A 19,656-nucleotide genomic window follows, 5' to 3' on the forward strand; every position below is an offset into this window, starting at 1 on the left:
TCCACACAACAGCACATTATGGGGTTTGCTTATAAAAGTAATCTTGCGTGGCTTTTATTTTGAAATACACGGGAATTGAACGTCGCTCATTTTTCCTGTGTTCGCCGGAAGTGCTTTGTCGTGTGTGTGTATACAGGTAAGGGCTTTTTAAATAACATAAACATACTTGTGTGAAAATATGATTATAATAAGTGTTTAATGAGCTGTCTCGGGAGGGCGTCGCATTGATCTTTTTTTGTCCAGAAAAGCAATTGTGCAGTAAAAACACGCAGTCCCCAACACACGTGGATAAAGCTGGACATCTCCATACAATCACATTAAATCTGTACACTTGTTATAATCTTGTATTTTTTCTGTGTATTATTTATTAGATATGCTTTTATTGTTATATAATATTATAACAATAACATTAATGTGGTGTCCACAACTGTATATTAAAGCGTCTCTCATACATTCCCCCACAGCCAAATATTAAGGAATTTAAAACGTCCAGCCTAGGCCTGAAAAGTCAAGCTAATTAAAGCTTAGAATATCATGTAGACGTCTAAATATTCCTATTCAAATGTATTTTTAAAATGTATTTATTTTTTCAGGTCATTTTTCCCCCCAGGTTTTTCAGGTCATTCAGTGTCAGTTTGTAGGAACTTTATTATTTATATCAAATTGATTTAAATATATCATTATTTTTTCAGTCAGACAATGGCTGATGACGGTCAAGCAGAGGATTATCCCACCGAAATCGAGGAAAACCTCAATGATTTTGACTCCTCTGTGAGCTCTGTGGAGAATATGGTCCAAACACTTGTGTCTGTATCCAGAAGTGACCATCTGCGTAAGGTATGTGGAATCAAATGCACAAATCAACAGTTAAATTAACTTGTTACATATGAATGGCTTGTTATTGGAATGTTTGAATCTTTTTGTACCTCATTTCCAGCTGGATCCTCTTGATCAAGCTAAATTGGATCTGATGTCTGCATATGCCCTCAACTCTATGTTCTGGAGTAAGATTTTACACCTTCGTGTTTTACTTGTCAGGTGTAATGAAATTTAAAAGGTTATGACAAGATTGAACTTTCCTCCTTAGTGTATCTGGTGACACAAGGAGTCAATCCGAAAGACCATGCGATCAAACAAGAATTGGTAAGAAAAGACTGTCATTTTACTTAAAATGTTTTTGGTTAAAATTACAACTTAAAATTCATCAGTAGCATTTGTGACATTGTGGATAACCACAGTAAATAATTTTAATTACCTATAATTTAATTCATTTAACTCATGATAACATTTGAAATATTGCATATCATTTTGTACAGACAAGGTTAGTAAGTTATTTTAATCACTCTAGTGTCATTGTCGTCAAACTTTAAATTTGAAATTGTATGAATTAGCTTGTAAACAATGTATCACTAGAAAAAAAAAAAAAATGTTATGGCATAAATGTTCTTTAAAATTCCATCAAGAACCATAGGTTTTTTTGAGGCCCTGTTTACACTTTTGCGGTTTTGTTTTAACACGCCATCCTCGTCCATACTGGCGCTTCCATTGCATTTCAGAAACGATCTCCGTCCACACTTCACAACCGAAAACGCATTTCACATAACCATTCATGCACACTGGGCATGCACTTACAAGTGTAAACTGTTGCCGATTGCTCTAATAATAATAGCTTGTCTCTTGCACATGTGGGCAGCTGCAGTATTATAAATGCAGAGTTTAACTGCACAATGGCTGCTAAAAAAAGGACAACAAAGTCAGCAAAGCTTGCAGTTCTGTCTCCATGTTATTGTTTACACGGTTGTCGAGGCTGGCCTGTTACAGAGCCGGTGAGAGAGATGGCTCTGGGCTGCTTTCCAGTCCAAAATTGTCATGCCCTTCACTTGCTAACTTCCCTCCATCTCGTTCACTTGGATGTACGTCATTGCTTACGTTGCACGAGTGCCCACTACTGCCGGAAACTGCAATGGGCTGAATTGGAACGTCCTAAGCCCTTGATCACTTGGAATCAGCTATGGAGTTGATTTATAATTTTTTTTTAAATCCCTTTAAGAATTTGTTTAATGCAGCATCCAAATGTCCCTCGGTCAAAATCGAGGGAGCGAGGGTCTGTCCATATAAACTTCCCTCGTCCACTTCAAAATGGCGCCAGGGATTCCCCTGAGGGGAAGTTTGCAAGTGCGTGTCGCAAGTGCAGGACAATCGGTCAGTCTGTGAAACGGTCAGAGCGCGCAGGTGGTCTTTCTTAAATATCCAGTTCTCCTGTTGTTTCAGTTTACCATTTAAGTCAAGTCCAACAGTAGTTTCGATTCTTATCGGGCTTATGCTACTCTGAACAATGCCTGAACTTCGTATTCTGAGCACTTCTTGCGTTGTTTCTTGCCTTTTCATGATGGCTCGCTTAATTTAGTCCTAATTTGTAAGTCGCTTTGGACAAAAGCGTCTGCTAAATTACTAAATGTAAATGTCTAAAAGTGGACTAGAACGCAGCCTTGGTCTGTTATTGTTGTGTTCAGGTAGCGTAATGTGGGCCGCCACGCCATCTTTTTCAGAAGTCTCAGTTTATACTGAAACGCAATCCTGGAGTTTTCAAACTAAAAAGGGGTCTGTAAACTCCAGCGTAGTGTAGACGCCAGGCGTAACCGTAGCGAAAGTTCAGCATTTTAAAACAAAAACGCATTAGTGTAAACAGGGCCTAAGAGCGATAAACTGACATTGTTAGGGCATGTGTAACCACATAAAAAAAAAAAATAAAAAAAAAAATCTTTTGTTGAATGATAATCAATATTATACCATAAATTCAAAGTCCATATCCATAGCAGTTACGGCAATGTGCAACAAGTGTCTCATACCAGCCGCCAAGCGAACGCACAGTAACCTTATAACTTTCAACACACTCAAATGTGTTTTTAGTATGATTATTTTGAGTTAAACAGCACTGCATTACCCCACAATTTTAATACGTAAAATAAAGTGTCCTGTCCTGTGTGAGTAGTAATTCATCACTTTTGGCTGTTTGATTGGAATGAAATAAAATATTGTGAATTTAAATGATGAAACGTAACCGTAACAAAGTTCAAGATCAGGGAAGAAAGAGGCAGACGTTAAATGTAACTTTAATCGTAAAATATGCATGAACAACAAAACGAAAGGATGACTGCAGCATATAGGCATAATAAAAACAGCAAGGTAAAATGTCCCGGGCTCTCGCCCCGCCCTGCTTCATACCATAGTAACTTTAATAGCCTACATGAACATGAGTCCCGGCGGATTGCTTTCCATTGGCTTGAAGTTGAAGACGACACATCCCATGATTCCACGCTCATTCACGGCGTCATCAAGCTATGCTTTTATTATTGTTCTGAATAAGCGACCTCTAGTGGCGAAAATTACAAGCTGTGGCTTTAACAGGGTTTCTGCGGGTCTTAAAATGGTCTTAAACCTCCGGTTTCACAGACAAGGCTTAAGCCTAGTTCCAGACTAAATGCAACTTGCACTGACATATCTTAAAATATGTCAGCGCCATTGCATTGTTTTTTTCTAAGGAAGGTTTATAAAAGCTGCTAAACTGTCCCAAATAGAACCAAGCCCTAATCTTGGATCAATCTAAAAACCAGGCCAAAAAGTCTTAATTCAGGTCTCTAAATTATGGTCTTAATTTACGTCAGTTAAGGCATTAAAAAGGTCTTAAATCAGAGCAGAGCATTAAATGTTGCCCGCATTGCAAAAATCTTGTTTCCCAATACACATATCTAAACATATTTAAGTTAAGATACATTGTTTTGGAAAAACTGAACCAAATTAAGTGAGTTCATGCTTAAAACAAGAACAAATATCTGTCAATAAGTTATGAAAAGTTCCCTTGATTTTTCTGAGCCCACTATTCTTGTTTTAATCAAAGTCACTGCGCTTTGATTAATTTCACAAAAAGCAGGAACATCACTTTTTTTGCAGTGTTATCATCAGAATGAAAAGTAAAAGTTGGGAGCAGAGGTATTCAAGCTACTTGTTTTGTAAAATGAATAAAAATGAATGGATATCTGTTGGAAGTTATATTTTCGAACCCTGTAGTGTTGCTAATACAACTCATTGTGTTTCTCCCTAGACATTTACATTTACAAAACATATTGTTTTCCCTTCAATGTATTCCTTAAGTTTTCTTTACTTGGTCTTAAAGATCTTTTAAAAAATGTACTTTCGTAAAACCAGCAGAAACCCTGATTAAATCTGTGAACAGAAACCCAGTATGTAAAAGTAGAATTCTGTGTAAAGTCACTACTTGTCTTTGTGAATATTGGTTTAGTATTTGTACTAACAGAGAATGGAAACTAACATCCTCCTCCACCTCACAGGAGAGAATCAGGACATATATGAACAAAGTTAAAGAGATCACGGACAAAAGAAAAGCTGCACGTCTGGACAAAGGTGCAGCATCACGGTTTGTCCGGAATGCACTGTGGGAGCCAGAGGACAAGAAAAGAAAGGACACGAAAAGGAAGGACACAACTGAACATTCCCACAAAGGAAAACACATAAGGTTTTCTTGATTGAGTTGACTGGCGAAACACATTGAATCATTTCTACAAATATTTAGCAGACTTTGAGATATCGCAACAAATATCTCAATGCACTTGGACTTGCTTAAGAAGCTTGCTATTTACCACGTGACTGTCCATGATGCCGTGTTGTTCATGGTGTACATGTGTTGAGTAGCATCATTCTTTTCAAGATGGCTTGTTTCTAACAAAAAATCTAAGTTACTCACCCCATGTTAGTTAGATACTTTTTTTTTTTAGCATTTCTTTAATTGTTTTATTCTTTCCTATAGTCTTAAGTTTGTTTTATATCTGGGGTTACAAAATCTAAAATGTGTGATGTGGACCATCAATAATACCAGTCCCATTAAAACTACTAAATCCTATTTTTCTTGTCAATTCATTTGGAAGGATTGTCTTCTGATTCAGTGTTTTTCTTTCTTTCTTTTCTTTCTGTTTTTGTATTTAGATTTCTGGAAATTATGAATCCTTTATGTAGTGATGGGAGAAATGAAGCGTTTCGAAACTTTGAATCAATTGAACTAACTGCTTCACAAAATGATTCCCTGTATCGAAACGCCACACATTGGTAATTCCTGCCGGTTAGAACGGTGTAAATGCAGACTAAAAAACTCTGCACAAACACATAAAAACACATTTTATAAACCAACTGCAAATGATTTATTAAAAGTGTATTCTATTTAATGCAATTAACAAATCATCTAATGCAACTAAATATGAAGTGTTTCTATTATGTTATTTTATTCAATTGTAGATAAACAGCTTATAAACGGCTTGTTTTATGGAAACCTTGGTTAATCAGCCACGAAGATATTTTTAACTACTACTCTTCCTTTTTATTATACATGTTATTAAATTTCAACAAATGTATCATATTGATCCGAGATCAAATCATATATCTGGTTAGTTTTTTTTATTTTTATTACTAACAAGCATTGGTCAATACTGAAGCCACATTTCAAAAGCTCTTCACAAAGTCAGCGAACCAGAGGTCTATATGGACCAAACTGTGAATCATTTTTTATTGCTTTCCCACAAAATGCATTCAATGACCACAGAAGGGCCTCCTGACAGCAGGGATTCCTACTGCACATATAGGATTATACTAGACATGTTTTTTGAGGGGGGAGGGGGGGCTTGTTGTTATTGTCGTTGTTTTGTAATTATTATTGCTTCAGGATTTTGTTTCAATTTTTTTTTTTTTTTGCTTATACATTTTCTCAATTGCTTAGACACAATTCTGGGAACAACTCACCATTTTCTCAAATCTTCACAAACAATTAAAAAAACTCACACCCAACGGTACAGACAGCTGAATACCTATTCAGACTTTTCCCTCAGACAACAATACACACAAACTGTCAAAAACACAGACTACATGACTGTTTGTTACACACTAGAGGGATTCATCCAAAACACCGCTACCAAACGTTTACAATAGGTTTTCAGTTAAATAATTTGGAACTTTGTGAAATCACAGCACTGACTGATAACTCTTTCAGGGACAACCCTGACAAAAGAAATGCAAAAAAGTACTGTAATAAATACCTCTTACATGAGTGGATAAATCAATACTCCTGTACATGCTGTTTTGGACAAAAACCTGACCTTTGAAATGAAATGTCACACTGACAAAACATGTAAGGAAGAGTCCATGCACAGTAAAAATACTTACATTTTCAAAAGCTTTATTTCCAAACACAGAAAATATTCAGGTTCCCTTTCATTCAGTCACTACTAGTTACGTTAGTGTATGATGAAATGGGGGTTTCGCTTAGAAGCCTATCACCTTTGAGTTCTACAAAACGAGCCAATGGAAATGCCATGGGTCTGCGGAATTTGCATAGCACAACTCTGCCCCACCGCGTGGGTATAAAAGGAGGACGCTGGCAATCACGCATCAGATTTTTGCTTCGGAGCCAAGAGCATCTATTCACTCCTCTGCAAGCCTGTTTCTGAGTTCTTCGTGAAATCTACGAGACGAGCGGCTCTCCAGTGTGTTGGTGCAATGGTGCGTTCCAGCGAGATCACATTGCCTGCTGCTGATCTGTGCAGTGATCTGCCAACAGTTTGTGTGCTTCTCCTTGGGCGCTTCAGCACTCTGCTGAGCTTTTTCATCTCATCACAAAAGAGCTTGTGCGTGGCACATCTTTTTAAAGATGTCTCGCCCGTGCACTTCTGGGTGCGGTTGGCTCATTTTACCATCTGATGGGCACAATTGCTGCCTGGCACTACTCATTTTGAGGTACATTATGAAATGATGCAACTGTAACTCCTCACCATCGGCATTAACAAGTGCATGTCCATCAACAAACCAATTATTTTACTTGTACTTATTTATTTCCTTTTTTTTTTATGTCCTTGGGCAGTGAAAAAATACTCCCTTTACCGTCACATTGTAGAGCACAGCGTCTACTCAAAATGATGCTATCCAGTCTCCACAGGAATCAGCTGCAGTGTTTGAGGTTCAAGTTTTCCCTGGTGTCTGCACGCGCGATAAGTGGGCGGGCAATATGCTAATGTTTCGTCTTCATGTCACAACGAAACAGCTTATGACTTGTTTGAAAAACGATTCATTTCATTGACACAGAGTCGACTCTTACATTTTAAAGACAATAACTTTATATATACGGTGCACTTTCAGATTGAAAACTTTGCAGGATGTTTTCATTCACTTACAGCTATGTTACACAATACATGAAAGGTAATTTTCAAAAATCCATAATAGGGGCACTTTAAGACATGGCTCATATGACCTTTGCTATTGGCAGAACAAATGAGGCCTGGGAATGTATGCTCTCTTTTTAATAAAATATAAATTAAAATAATTATTATGATTAGTTAGAAAACAACTATTATTACTTAAAGGGACATTGTGTAGGAATTTCTCCCATCTAGTGGTGAAATTGTATTTTGCATTCAAACGAATAATGCTCTCCAGCGCCTCACTTTTTCAAATGCGCGTTGCATCTACGGTAGCCGTTATGTACCTAAAAGCTATGACAGGATGTCTTATAATAGCACTTCGAGTTTTTCTTCGGGTGAACATGTTTGTTATTTAAAACAAACTGAAACTTGAAACAACGAAAAAAAGAATGTTACAGTATGAACTACTGACTGTCAAAAACATTAACTATGGTAATTAGTAGTAATGCCTTCTTTACTCGTTATATTTTTTGAAGTATGTGCATTGTTAGATATCATCATCATCAGAGCCTTCTCTAACGTTACTTTACTCAATAGCTGCTATTCATCAAAGAGTCTGTTTAACTTTTAACTATAAATGTTCGACTGTCTATATAATAAAGTACACAACCAAGCAATGAAAAAAAAGCTTGTAATTAAGACTGTAACATTGACTTACCTGTCGAGAAGAAAGCAGGCAACTTCAGGGTCTCTTTTGAAAGCTTTCTCCTGCATTAGCTATCCTGACAGTAACCCTTGTTTTTGTAATCTCCGGTCACGTTTCCTTTTACGATCTATTTTGGACTTTTTCGACGACGAGGACTCCTTATCCTGTGACTCATATGTATGTATGAATGAACGGTGTATAAATAACCGTGCAGTGCAGCCTTTTAAACTTGCAGGGGCAGTGACAAGCGCCTCTCACTGCTCTGCTCCTCCGCTTCTGCTGGCTTCAGTCACGTGACGCTGGCTCTGAACGAAACGCGTTGTGGAAACGCGTTGGCCTAGTACTTTTTGTCCCTCTCTGCTATTATAGTTTTTCAAGATGGCGGAACTACATGGAAGCCTCCGTGGACTTACCCGTCCCATGTATATAAAGATAATAAATTCTTCGTTTACGAGGATTAGTCTGAACATTGGCATAGGTATTTGTACACCATTGAGGGCATATTTATGAATAAAAATATAGATTTTAGATAATAAAATACCTAAAAAGCTACACATTGTCCCTTTAATATTGTGAAAAAAAATTTTGGTCACCCCTAATGTCCCATTTATGCAGGTATTAAGCAGAAACAGGGCGTCGTCAGGTGGATAGCTTGGAAATATTTGCATTACCTGGGATTTGTAACATAAAAAAATTGAATTTAACAGCAAAATGGAAGTTACATAATCGTAAATGTTATGTGCAAGGTCAGGCGCTTGAATGCTGTTACTGTTATTGAATACCGTTTCTTTTTTCATTTTTGTAGGTTGCCATCAAGCGGATGCGCAAGACTTGCAACGATCTTTATCTTGCTATTGTAAGTTGGCCAAAAGCTGAATGTGTATTTAGTTGTTTAAGTGCTGATTACTGTAGTCAACACACCTGTAGGAAGCATTAGGTGTAAATGTAATATTGACAAATAAGCCTGGAAAGGCTCTGTTGATCGTATCTACAAAGACCAAGGAGAAGTACCTTTAAAAATTGTGTTTTCTTCAGATTTTTCGTCTTTCTTTTCTCTAGCCTGGGTGTCCCGAACCTCTCATTACAGAAGTGGCTCTGCTGCTAATGATGAGGCAAGAACGGTCGTCACACGGTCGGATGCCCCTCCCACGATTGTTGATTGACAGCAGCGTTTCAACACAGACCCGCCCTGAGCGAGCTGTTGTCATCATAGTCCGCCATTGTTGATACGCTGGAGCAGAATGGCGTCTAACAACGATTGTGGTGTTCTGTTCTTGGGTGTAATAACGAACACAGCAGTTTGATGTTCCTAAATCCGAACCGCGGTAGACGCAGTGGCTGAGTTTTGTTTTCGAAGGGAATATTCCCCACGATCAACGTCAATGCTTTCATGTTTGCTCGAATCATTTCTCACCAGACTGCTTTATAAACAAGGGTCAGTATAAAGCTAAAGTAAAAAGTTTTTCATGACCATTAGCTGTAACATCAATCTGTCAATGAACTAACGTATACATCAGTAAACACATAGCGTTCGTATCTCACTACTGTACCCTGCCAGTACATACAAAGATAGATCAAAGTGATTACGTTAACCAACCATTCCGAAACGTCCTGGTCGAGCCTTAATTGTCGAACTTCTTCGGGGCCGTCATCTTGTTCCGGGTCCGACTCTGGTTCAAATTGATACGGTTGCACAAATGTGTCCTCAGAGACTCCCGCTGCCATTCTTTCTCCAAAATATACCCTCAACTGTTGTCAAGGCAACACTCCACGTGTCTTGTGTCAAAACGCCCCACAGAACAGAGGGGCGGGGTGAGCAAAGCTCATTATCATTTAAAGACACATGCACTTAAACGGCGTGCTGAAAACAGCTGTTTTTGACCAGGTAAAATGAGTGTTTTCTTACAATACTAATGATCATTTTTAATTAAAGTATATTACAAACTTTTCATTTAGACCCTAAAGACTCATATTAACTTGGCAAAAAATGCAATTATATGACGCCTTTTATAAAATGTGTACAGAATGCAGTGATCTGATTAGCCAGTGCCTAACCCTGGATCCAACTAAACGCCCGACGTTAGAGCAGATCTTACAGATCAGATCTAGAAGTGGATTAGAAATGATCTACTGTAGGATGGAGAACTTCAGGAGATTCACTCGATCAGTGATTTCAGGTGTGAGGAAGAGTAACAGACAGAGTAGGATTATTAGCATTTGTCTTCAATTCTGGATTATTTGTAGTGAGGTTTTCAAATTTGTGTTAATTGTAATGTTCTTTTTATAGTCAAGTCACCTTCATTTATATTGCGCTTTAAACAATACAGATAGTTTCAAAGCGGCTTCATGGTAATAAACAGAAAAATGAATGAGATGAATGAACGAACAGAATGAGTAATGCAATTGCAAGAATTCAATCCTGTTGTGTAAATCAGCTTTTTGTTTTTATTTTAAATAAACAAACAAAAAAACATTCATGAGTTGACTTGCTTATATAATCTTTGTATTGGACAGGAAATAACATACTTGCTGTGGAGGGCTCGAGCTCGAGACTTGACCTGAAGCCTGAAGTCCAACCCCATCCTGACAGGAACTCAAGCCGCCACACTAGAGATCAGAGCCTGTCCACGTCTGAGCCAGAACATGAGAGACTGAAGACTGGAAAGATGTCATCAAATCATCACAGACACTTTTGCTTTGTTTTAAAAGTCAAGTCATCTTTATGTATATAGTGCTTTATAAATGACCAATCTGTATATATGACCCCTTTGAATAAATGCTTTCAATGAATACAAAAGAAGAAATGCTTTTAAACATTCCCGATCTATGACAAAACTTAGAAATGAAAATGCAAGGGCCTACTTGTAAAGTTCAAGGAAGACGATGATGAAGGTATACAAGGTTTATTAGATAAATATTACAAGGATAATAGCCAACGTGCAATACATAACAATACAGGAGCAAGAACTGGGGCCCGTTCTTCGTACGTCGCTAACTCGGTTAGCTGGATTTGATTGTTGACGATTTGGCATGATCTTGGATTGTTTGGTTCTTCTACGCTCATCCTGGACTTGCTGTCATAGCAACAGGTCCGTAAGCTTAAACCTGCTCGTGAGCAGGCTTATTTCATGTAAACAGGATTAGACTGCGGCTTTATAAACGGAGCTGATACGGGAAGTCCAGCGCAGCACTTTCTGAGAGATAATTTTTTCTCGTGACTCGTGAGATTGTCGTTTACATTATTAAATTGATGGAAACGCACATTTATTTTCGACTTGTCGGAGTCGGGCTTTAACCACAGCACAAACTGTTTGCATTGCCCTAAGATTATTTGCGAGTGGCTCTTTCCTTTACACTATTGGAGATGCGGAGAACTTGATGGAAAGTGCTGTCTGTCGTGTCATTCGGAGTTTACCTGGCGCTTTTAGGTTTAAAAAACAGTTTTAGGTTTTTTTGTGGCATTTCCAAGCCACTGAAGACGCAATGTTGTAAAGCAGGGTTTTTTTAAGCAGGTTTTTTTTTTTTTGGCTATCATAATTTTTTATGAAGATCATGCCATCATGACATGCCAATTACAGTATATGTCACTCAGGCTTATAGGCTAGACCATAGACTGCCATCAAGGCCTCAATGAAGGGGATTTTGTGAACAGAAAGGGGGTTCACAATGTAAATGTGCAGCCCAGTTACTATTGTGATTCTTAATATTCCAGATTAGTAATATTATATCAAATTAAAAAAAGGCAGTTGACTAAAATCTTTCATATCACAAATGTGAAAGCAAAATGGCCAGGATCTGTGCATGACTTAAGAATTTTCAGAGATTCACATTTATGCACATTATTTGAAAGTGGTAAGGAAAGTTCCACAATTAAATATCAAGCTCACTGTATTACATACACTTATGCTGATACTAACAGAACTGCATTTCTTCATAGGTGATTATGACATGTTCCTGCCTGCAGACAGGTGTTTTATGACCCCATTCCCTGACCCAAACCAGTTACAATGCAGCTCTAGCCAGGACAAGGGCACACAATGAAATGAACTTTGGCTAACTAAAGGGAAGTTTTCAGTGTCTGAAAAGTCTGAGGGGTTGCACACCTGACAGGGCCTGTGACATTGTTGCATGTGCCATATTACACAACATTGCCAAAAAAAGAAAGAAAAAAGCCAGTGGTCAAGTGCCTGCAACAAGAGATATTAGACACATGCCTCATGCAACAAATAAAAAGGAAAAGTTGGCTATACACTGCCCACCTGTAGGCCTATGTCTCCTCTGCCTGTGCTGACTCTTCTGTAGGCCTTTCTGCAGATGTGGAATCCTGCAACTTATATTGCAGCCATAAAGCATACAAGTATAAATGAAGTAAAGTTATGCACTTGCAGGTAGGCTAGTTCCTCCATATGACAGTTATCTGAGTGAGTTTATTCACTGTCCAGTGCAATGGAAACAAATGGACATTACAAAGTCTTATACTTTCTTTCCTTTGGAAAGTTAGAAAATGTCCACTTACTGCACATACAGTATTTCAGCCACCACTTTCTTGGGAACAGATACAAGTGTTGGTGTATTATGTAAAAGTGCACGCAAGAGGAAAACACAATGTCATTGCAATGAACTACACTCGGGAAAAATGTCATCAATAACTCATGGCAAAATATTTTTACATTAACATAAGTTTATCAGTTTTCATTTTCACAAGTCAGAGCAATTCATCATTACTCAAGATTTAACAGTTGAAATGACTATACGGCCTTAATTTAATGCAGCAAAAATTATTTTACAGTGTAGGCTACTAAGATCTTTTTCTTGATTGCAGACAACCATATATTTAACAGTGCCTTTTATAAAAGAGACTATAATATAACTAAAAATTACCATTATGTAGAATATTTTTGTACTTCACTTTTATTTTGTTCCCATGTTCTAGTGTGGTGACTCTGACATTACAATGAACAAATTATGCAACTATTAAAATACAAAAATATAGGCTATTAAGTGATAAAAAACATCTAACATGGCCACTTCTAATGGATTTAAATTGTCTGCTACCTTTTGCCCAGTGGCGGAGCCAGGATTTTTCCATAGGGGTGGCCAGGCAAGGGCCAGCAACCAGTCTGGGGTGGCACAGAAATCTTAATTATTTTATAATAAAAAATTATTTGATAATGTATTGGACTGTTTTAGTGCCTACACAACTGAATAAAGTTAATTTGTACTTAATTGTAAGAGATAGTAGTGAATTAGGAATCATGGAATACTGAGTGAATTTTATATTTTTTTGTTATTACCCACCACCTCATATTAAAATTAATTAAATAGTAATAAAAGGGCACACACTTTATAGCTAAAGTTCAACTTGCTTGCTTATTTTTGATCAAATAAATGCAGGCTTGATGCGCATAAGAGACTTCTTTAAAATAAAATAAAATAAAAACATAAAAATAATAATGTGTCAAAAAAATTTAAACAGTAGTAGTAGGCTACTGTACTATTATACTATTGCTGCATAATTATCAAAAATGTTAAAGTCCTTTCATGTCACCATTTCGCGTGTTTGTTGTCCACCTACACTTCACATAATAGGCCTGTAGGTGGCGCCTGGGCTTCATTTAACAGATAGTTTGATCAAATGGTAAACGGTGTATCAAAATTCATTGACTAAGTAAAAAGTGACTTTAATACTAGGCTACTTCCCCATTAATGTGACTTTTGGTGCTGGTTTTGTGCAGTGCTTTGTAATTTAGCATCCATTGTTTAAACGACGCAGATTCAGATCGCTTCATAAATGTAAATTCGTCTGTCCATCTAATTTTCAAACAATTTATGAATGACTGGAAAATTACCGCTCCACTTCACATTGTCGAAACAGGCTTCATTGAATTATGTAATATTTTAAAATATGTGATATGTTGATTTTTTTGAATATGTTGAATATGTGATATGTTGAATTGAATCGACACTTTTATTATTGGGAAAAAAAACGTTTAAAAATTGGTCATTCCTTCCTGCCGTCGAGCCACATAAGCCTACTCACTGAAATAACTATATTTGCCTCGAGAGCATCGGCTCCCGAGCAGAATGTGTATACCTACGTTTACACTAGTGCATTTTCATTTTAAATAATTTAGGCTACTTTAGTTTTGTACACATTTCATGTACATAATTTCATGACATTTTTTGTATCATCTGGACTTAAGTAAAACATATCCAAAAGAATTTTTGAAATATTTAATATATTTAGGATTTTATTAGTTGTGACACAGTTCACGTTGCCTGATTAAAGGACCAAGTCGTTAATCTGTTAACTGTTACTGGCCTATCTGATCTAATGTTGACAAATGATATATCATTCGAAAGCTTACGAACTCAAGATTCAGCCTGTGTGAAAACGGTGTTTTGAAATCGGACCATAAAAATGGTAGGCTACTTTAACCCCTTAACTCTCACCCCTCTTTTTGAGAATGGACATTAAAATGCACTATTCAAACTTAAATGGTTGTAATTCAAGAATGCTTTTGGTTATAGATCTAAGTTTGGTCTTGTTAAAAAAAAAATCTAAATATACTGTAAATCAAATATACTGTAGGGCCTACTTAATATTCTTTTATATAAAATATATATTTAAATTTGAAGTTCATATCACAAAACTTGAAGTTCCCATGAGATTTTGTTTAGGCGTAATACCAAAAATAGCCACCAGGTGACATACATTCCATTGAATTTAACTGTATGCATTCTGCCATAACAAATTAATACATTTCTGTCTAAATATCACTTCTGTCACAAAATATCGAACCTTGAGACTCAGACCTTTCTGACAATATTTTGTCAAGATTAGAAAAGGTTTTGATCATAAATTATGAAACATGATTACGCCCAAAAGGGGAGGAGCCCGATAAAATAATTTAGAGTACCGTTTCTATGGTAACGCAATGTCCCATTTCAAAACGGTTTTCACAGGATGAATTCTGAGTTTGTAAGCTTTCAAATGATACCTAATTTATGATAACTACTAAAATATGATGTAATAAAAAAGGCGATAAAAAAGATAATATTACATTTTAGAGGATAATATTATATACTATACTTTTTAGAGGACAATATTATTTGATAAAAATTTTTTTTAACAAATACTAGATTATATGTTTTATTATGAACTTTTAGCATGAAAACCAAAGTTTCAATTATCAAAAGTGTGTGCGTCGACTTTTTGTGACAAACGCCAGAACTCCTGTTATGATGTCGTTTTTTTGAGGTGCACTCTTGTCATAAATTTATCTATTACTGTTCCTACATAATTTGTAACAAAACCTTTCCAACGATATATAGTTTGTCATGATTAGATTAGGATTTAATTGTAATATAGTGAATTAAAAACTCAAAATACAAAGATGGTCAAAATTAATCCCTTTTTTATACCCTAAAAAGGCAACGTGACTCAGGAGTCACATATATTTAAAAAAGTGCTAAATAACAACATGGACAACATATTCATTAATTTTCTTCTTCAGCACCTTAAGACAATGTTCAAAATTAATGTTAGCAGTATTATTATTATTTTTCCAGAAGAAAAGTAAGTTTAATATATATTTACTTTCCTCAAAATCTGAATGTCCTGCATCACCGGTAGCCATGTTGGATTTAGGTCAGGCTGACTAATTTATCACAAAAAACTTGAAGCAAATCATGTGACCAGCATACTCAAGACAGACCAGGCTGTGATAAATGATGAAAAGGATTTGATGAAAAAAATAGTTCTTATGCCCCAAAAAAGACAATAAAAACTATGTGACTCCCAGGTCACGTTGCCTGTTTTAGGGTTAAGTTGGCTATAATTATCTATATAAAATGTCTAAATATTTGTATTTAAGACATTTTATATATATTTGTTGATAATTATAGCCTACTTAATTATACAATTATATAATAATAAATTGATCAATAAAAACCAAGACAAATAATTTGTATATATTTGCTGATAATTAAAGTCTCTCTCTTTCTCTCACAGTTTTTCACAGATAGTTCACTGTTGCACACGAACAGCCATTCGGTTATACACTTTTTTTGAACATCATGTCTTGCAGCCATCAATTATGCTTATCCATCAAACTGAGCATGTCCACCATGCCCTCCTGTTTCAGAGAAACAGAACCCTTAAGCCCCTTAGATGAGCATGAGCTCACCATAGCCCTCCTCGCAGGGAGGTGGTGGGCAATAATGGAGGTAGAGGATTGTTTACGCTCATCATTTGAGAAGAACGGGTGTGGGCTCACTTCAGGCCAGTGGGGAATAGTGGAGGCCCCACAAGGAGCCCCAACTCCTGCTAGGTACCAGCAGGGAGAGCCTGTGCCTGCCCAGTCCCCTGCGGGAGCACCCATGCCAGACGGGTCCCCACAGGGAACACCTGTACCTAAAGCATTAGTGACCACTGTGTCCTCTGAGGAAACACCTTTGCCCACCTCATTCCAAGAGGATGCACACGTGCCCACTGTTTCCCCAGGGGAAGCACATGTGCCTGCCTTGTCATCTGAGGAAGCACCCATGTATGCAGGATCCCCTGAGGAAGCACCAGTGCCCGCTGCCTCCCCACAGGGAGCACCTGTACCTGCCAGGCCCTCATTCAGGAGAAAAGTGAGGATCCCTAATAATATGAGATTGCATCTGAAAAGGGATGTCATCTTGACACCTTTGCCCTTAAGGCCCCCCATGGGACCACCTACGTTTGGCAGGACATCAAAAGGAGCACCAGTGCCCAGCACGTCTCTAGAGGAAGTACCTGTGCCCATCTCATCCCAAGAGGATGCACCAGTGCCCACAGCCTCCCCAGAGGAAATACCAATGCCCACCACATCCTCTGAGGAAGCACCTGTACGCGCCTTGTCCCAAGAGGAAGCACTCATGCATGCAGCATCCCCTGAGGAAGCACCAGTGCCCGCTGCCTTTCCACAGGGAGCACCTGTACCTGCCAGGCCCTCATTCAAGAGAAAAGTGAGGATCCCTAATAATATGAGATTGCATCTGAAAAGGGATGTCATCTTGACACCTTTGCCCTTAAGGCCCCCCATGGGACCACCTACGTTTGCCAGGACATCAAAAGGAGCACCAGTGCCCAGCACGTCTCTAGAGGAAGCACCTGTACCTGCCTCATCCTCAGAGGAAGCATCAGTGCCCACTGTCCCAGCTCCAGACCTGGTTTCCTGGCATTGAAGGTAAGAACATCAGCCAGGTCCAAAACAACATATAGTTTTCTCATAGATTATTAGTATATTATTTTCACCAATTGTGTCACTTAATGATTTTTTTTTTTTTTTAAATGCAGTAGTTTCTAACTCTAAACACGCTGAAGAAGAGAAGGCTGAGTTCAGAAGGAAGCTCCAGACCTGGTGTTACGACCGCTAGGGGTCAGCCGCAACAGGAAAAGGAAGAGAGTCACACTACCAGAGAGATGACGTGTAATATGAATTTTATTGACCATAAAGGGTTAGCGTCAGGGGCAGACAAGGCCAAAATAACAAACCAAACAATCTTTTTAGAATCTAAATGACCTTAAACAAAAGAAAGAAATGAAAATACAGTTCAACTTACCTAACTCCCTTACCCATAAACAAAATGAAAAAGCAATACAAATAAAATGGCGTCTAACCCCCTACATCCCTTAATCTGGTAACAATGTATATACAATAATATTTACACGCTTATTTAAAAAAGTATCAGGTTGACAAGTTAGAATCGGAATCCAAGGAGTAGTCAAACAGGCAATAGTCAGATATAGGAGAAAACCAGAAGTAGTTACATTCAACAAACACTCACAGTTTCACTAAACACTATCTCTTTGGCATGACACTTCAATCACAGTTTCACTAAACACTATCTCTTTGGCACGACACTTCAATCACAATTTCACTAAACACTATCTCTCTGGCACGACACTCTTACTCAATAAAATAATGGTGAAACGAACAAAGCTGAAGAGAAGCACAATCAATGGTACGAACGCGAAGCACAAAGTCAGCAAGGCTCAAAAGCAACCATGGTGTGTCAGGGCCGGTCCTTATATCCAGGTCAGGTGCATAGCTGGTCCAATCACAGTCCTCCACAGATTAACAGAGGTAACGCCCATCTGAAACACAAACTTGTGTACACCCAAGCGTGCCGCACAAGCCCTGAAAAGTGAAGCCAAAACGTCTCGATCGCCCCCCGGTGACTGGTCCTAGTATAGGTCATAAGTCCCGCCTCCCCGTGTTATTCAACGGGACGTGAGACCAACTAAACAATTAAATACACTTCAAATATATTGTAACGTTCACAGGCAAGGACGAGACGTTTTCAAATAACCAAGGGTGTTTATTAGAGGCTGTTGTCGGCCACAGCCCACGCCGTACACACCCGACTTATCAGAGAACCGCACTTGAACCAGCGAGGCGCTCTACTGCCCCTATATTCCAGGTTTCCCCCCCTAACTCCCACGGGGTGGAGCCATGTTCCATATTGAACTTGAACATCGAATCACATTGACTCACATAAAATGAATAAAGTGCAACATTAACATTAAATGCATCCTTATTTGTAACAGAACACGTTACACTATCCCCCTCTAACTGAAGTCCTCGACCCTGAGGACAAAGTCTCTAAATCTGACTGGGGTTCTCCGCTCCCTCCTAGGACGCCCCCTGAGGAGAATGTGATTTTGGATTTCAGGTGCCGCTTCCTCTGAGCTCTGCGAATGATCACCCTGAGGGATGTCAGGTAGCGGTGTCACCTGCTGGCCACTACTGGCCATATCAGCTGGTCCAATTACCCCCTCAGTCCCCCTTTGAGTCTCACTGATGTGTGCAGGAAGTACTGTAACACCCTCTGGTGTCGCGGTGCCCCGGTAAGGGGCCAGCCTATCACGATGCAGTACCACTTTGCGCCCCCGTGGAGGCAACTGCACCCGATACACCACCTCCCCCAGCTTGTCCAATATCAGGCATGGTCCCACCCAGTGGCTGTCCAGCTTAGGGCACCTTCCTCTCTTTCTAACTGGGCTGTAAACCCACACTAGCTCTCCGACCCGAAAGTTGCAACCCCGAGCATGCAGGTCATACGCTCTTTTTTGCCGCACCCCTGAGGTCACCAGGTGCCTCCTGGCATATGCATGGGCAGAGTCCAAGCGGTCCTGGAGCTGTCTAGCATATTCGGGTCCAGCAGGAACAGGAGGGGCATCAGGGGGTCGCCCAAAGGCCAACTCTGCAGGGGTTCTAATCTCCCTACCCAACATGAGCAGGGCCGGAGTGCATGAGGTAGAGTCCTGAATAGCAGAGCGACATGCCATTAAGACCAGTGGCAGATGGGTGTCCCAATCGTGCTGATGAGTTGATGTTAAAATGGACAACTGTTCAGCTAGTGTCCTGTTGAATCGCTCCACGAGCCCGTCGCTTTGAGGATGGAGTGGGGTGGTGCGGGTCTTGTTGATTCCCAAACGCTCACACATTAAAGAGAATACCTTGGACTCGAAGTTTCTGCCTTGATCACTATGGATACTCTGGGGCACCCCAAACCTACTAAACATGCCTTCCACCAAAACATTGGCAACAGTCTCAGCCTCCTGGTTAGGCAGTGCAAAGGCCTCAGGCCATTTCGTAAAGTAATCCATAGCGGTCAAAACAAAGCGATTTCCCTGCGTGGTGCGAGGAAATGGCCCCATGACGTCCACCCCCACCCGCTGCATCGGCTCCCCCACCAGAAACTGCTGCAGCTGGGCCC

General features: G+C 38.9%; 1 protein-coding gene and 1 long non-coding RNA gene across 2 annotated transcripts in view; one reads left to right on the forward strand and one right to left on the reverse strand.

The window, feature by feature from the left end:
* The window catches only part of LOC309487122, a 66,108-nt gene extending 46,829 nt beyond the window's left edge, over window positions 1-19,279 (reverse strand). Inside the window, exon 1 of the long non-coding RNA XR_014201760.1 lies at window positions 18,196-19,279. This is a non-coding gene — a long non-coding RNA (uncharacterized lncRNA). The remainder of the gene's footprint in view (window positions 1-18,195) is intronic.
* On the forward strand, window positions 41-4,918 carry c1d (C1D nuclear receptor corepressor). The gene is made up of 5 exons (XM_082153944.1): window positions 41-136; window positions 693-837; window positions 938-1,004; window positions 1,088-1,143; window positions 4,350-4,918. The coding sequence occupies exons 2-5, from the start codon at window positions 700-702 to the stop codon at window positions 4,542-4,544; spliced, it is 456 nt and encodes a 151-aa protein (XP_082010070.1). The 5' UTR covers window positions 41-136; window positions 693-699; the 3' UTR covers window positions 4,545-4,918.
* Window positions 19,280-19,656: the final 377 nt, after the last annotated feature.

The sequence above is a fragment of the Leuciscus leuciscus genome (genome assembly GCF_965113295.1).
Source record: "Leuciscus leuciscus genome assembly, chromosome: 22".
Lineage (NCBI taxonomy): Eukaryota > Metazoa > Chordata > Actinopteri > Cypriniformes > Leuciscidae > Leuciscus > Leuciscus leuciscus.

Bases quoted from the DNA above. Each gene is read 5' to 3' on its own strand.
- c1d (XM_082153944.1), top strand. From the start codon at position 700: ATGGCTGATGACGGTCAAGCAGAGGATTATCCCACCGAAATCGAGGAA. The intron at 838-937 runs GTATGTGGAATC...CCTCATTTCCAG, and splicing joins GAAGTGACCATCTGCGTAAG to CTGGATCCTCTTGATCAAGC. The intron at 1,144-4,349 runs GTAAGAAAAGAC...TCCACCTCACAG, and splicing joins ATGCGATCAAACAAGAATTG to GAGAGAATCAGGACATATAT.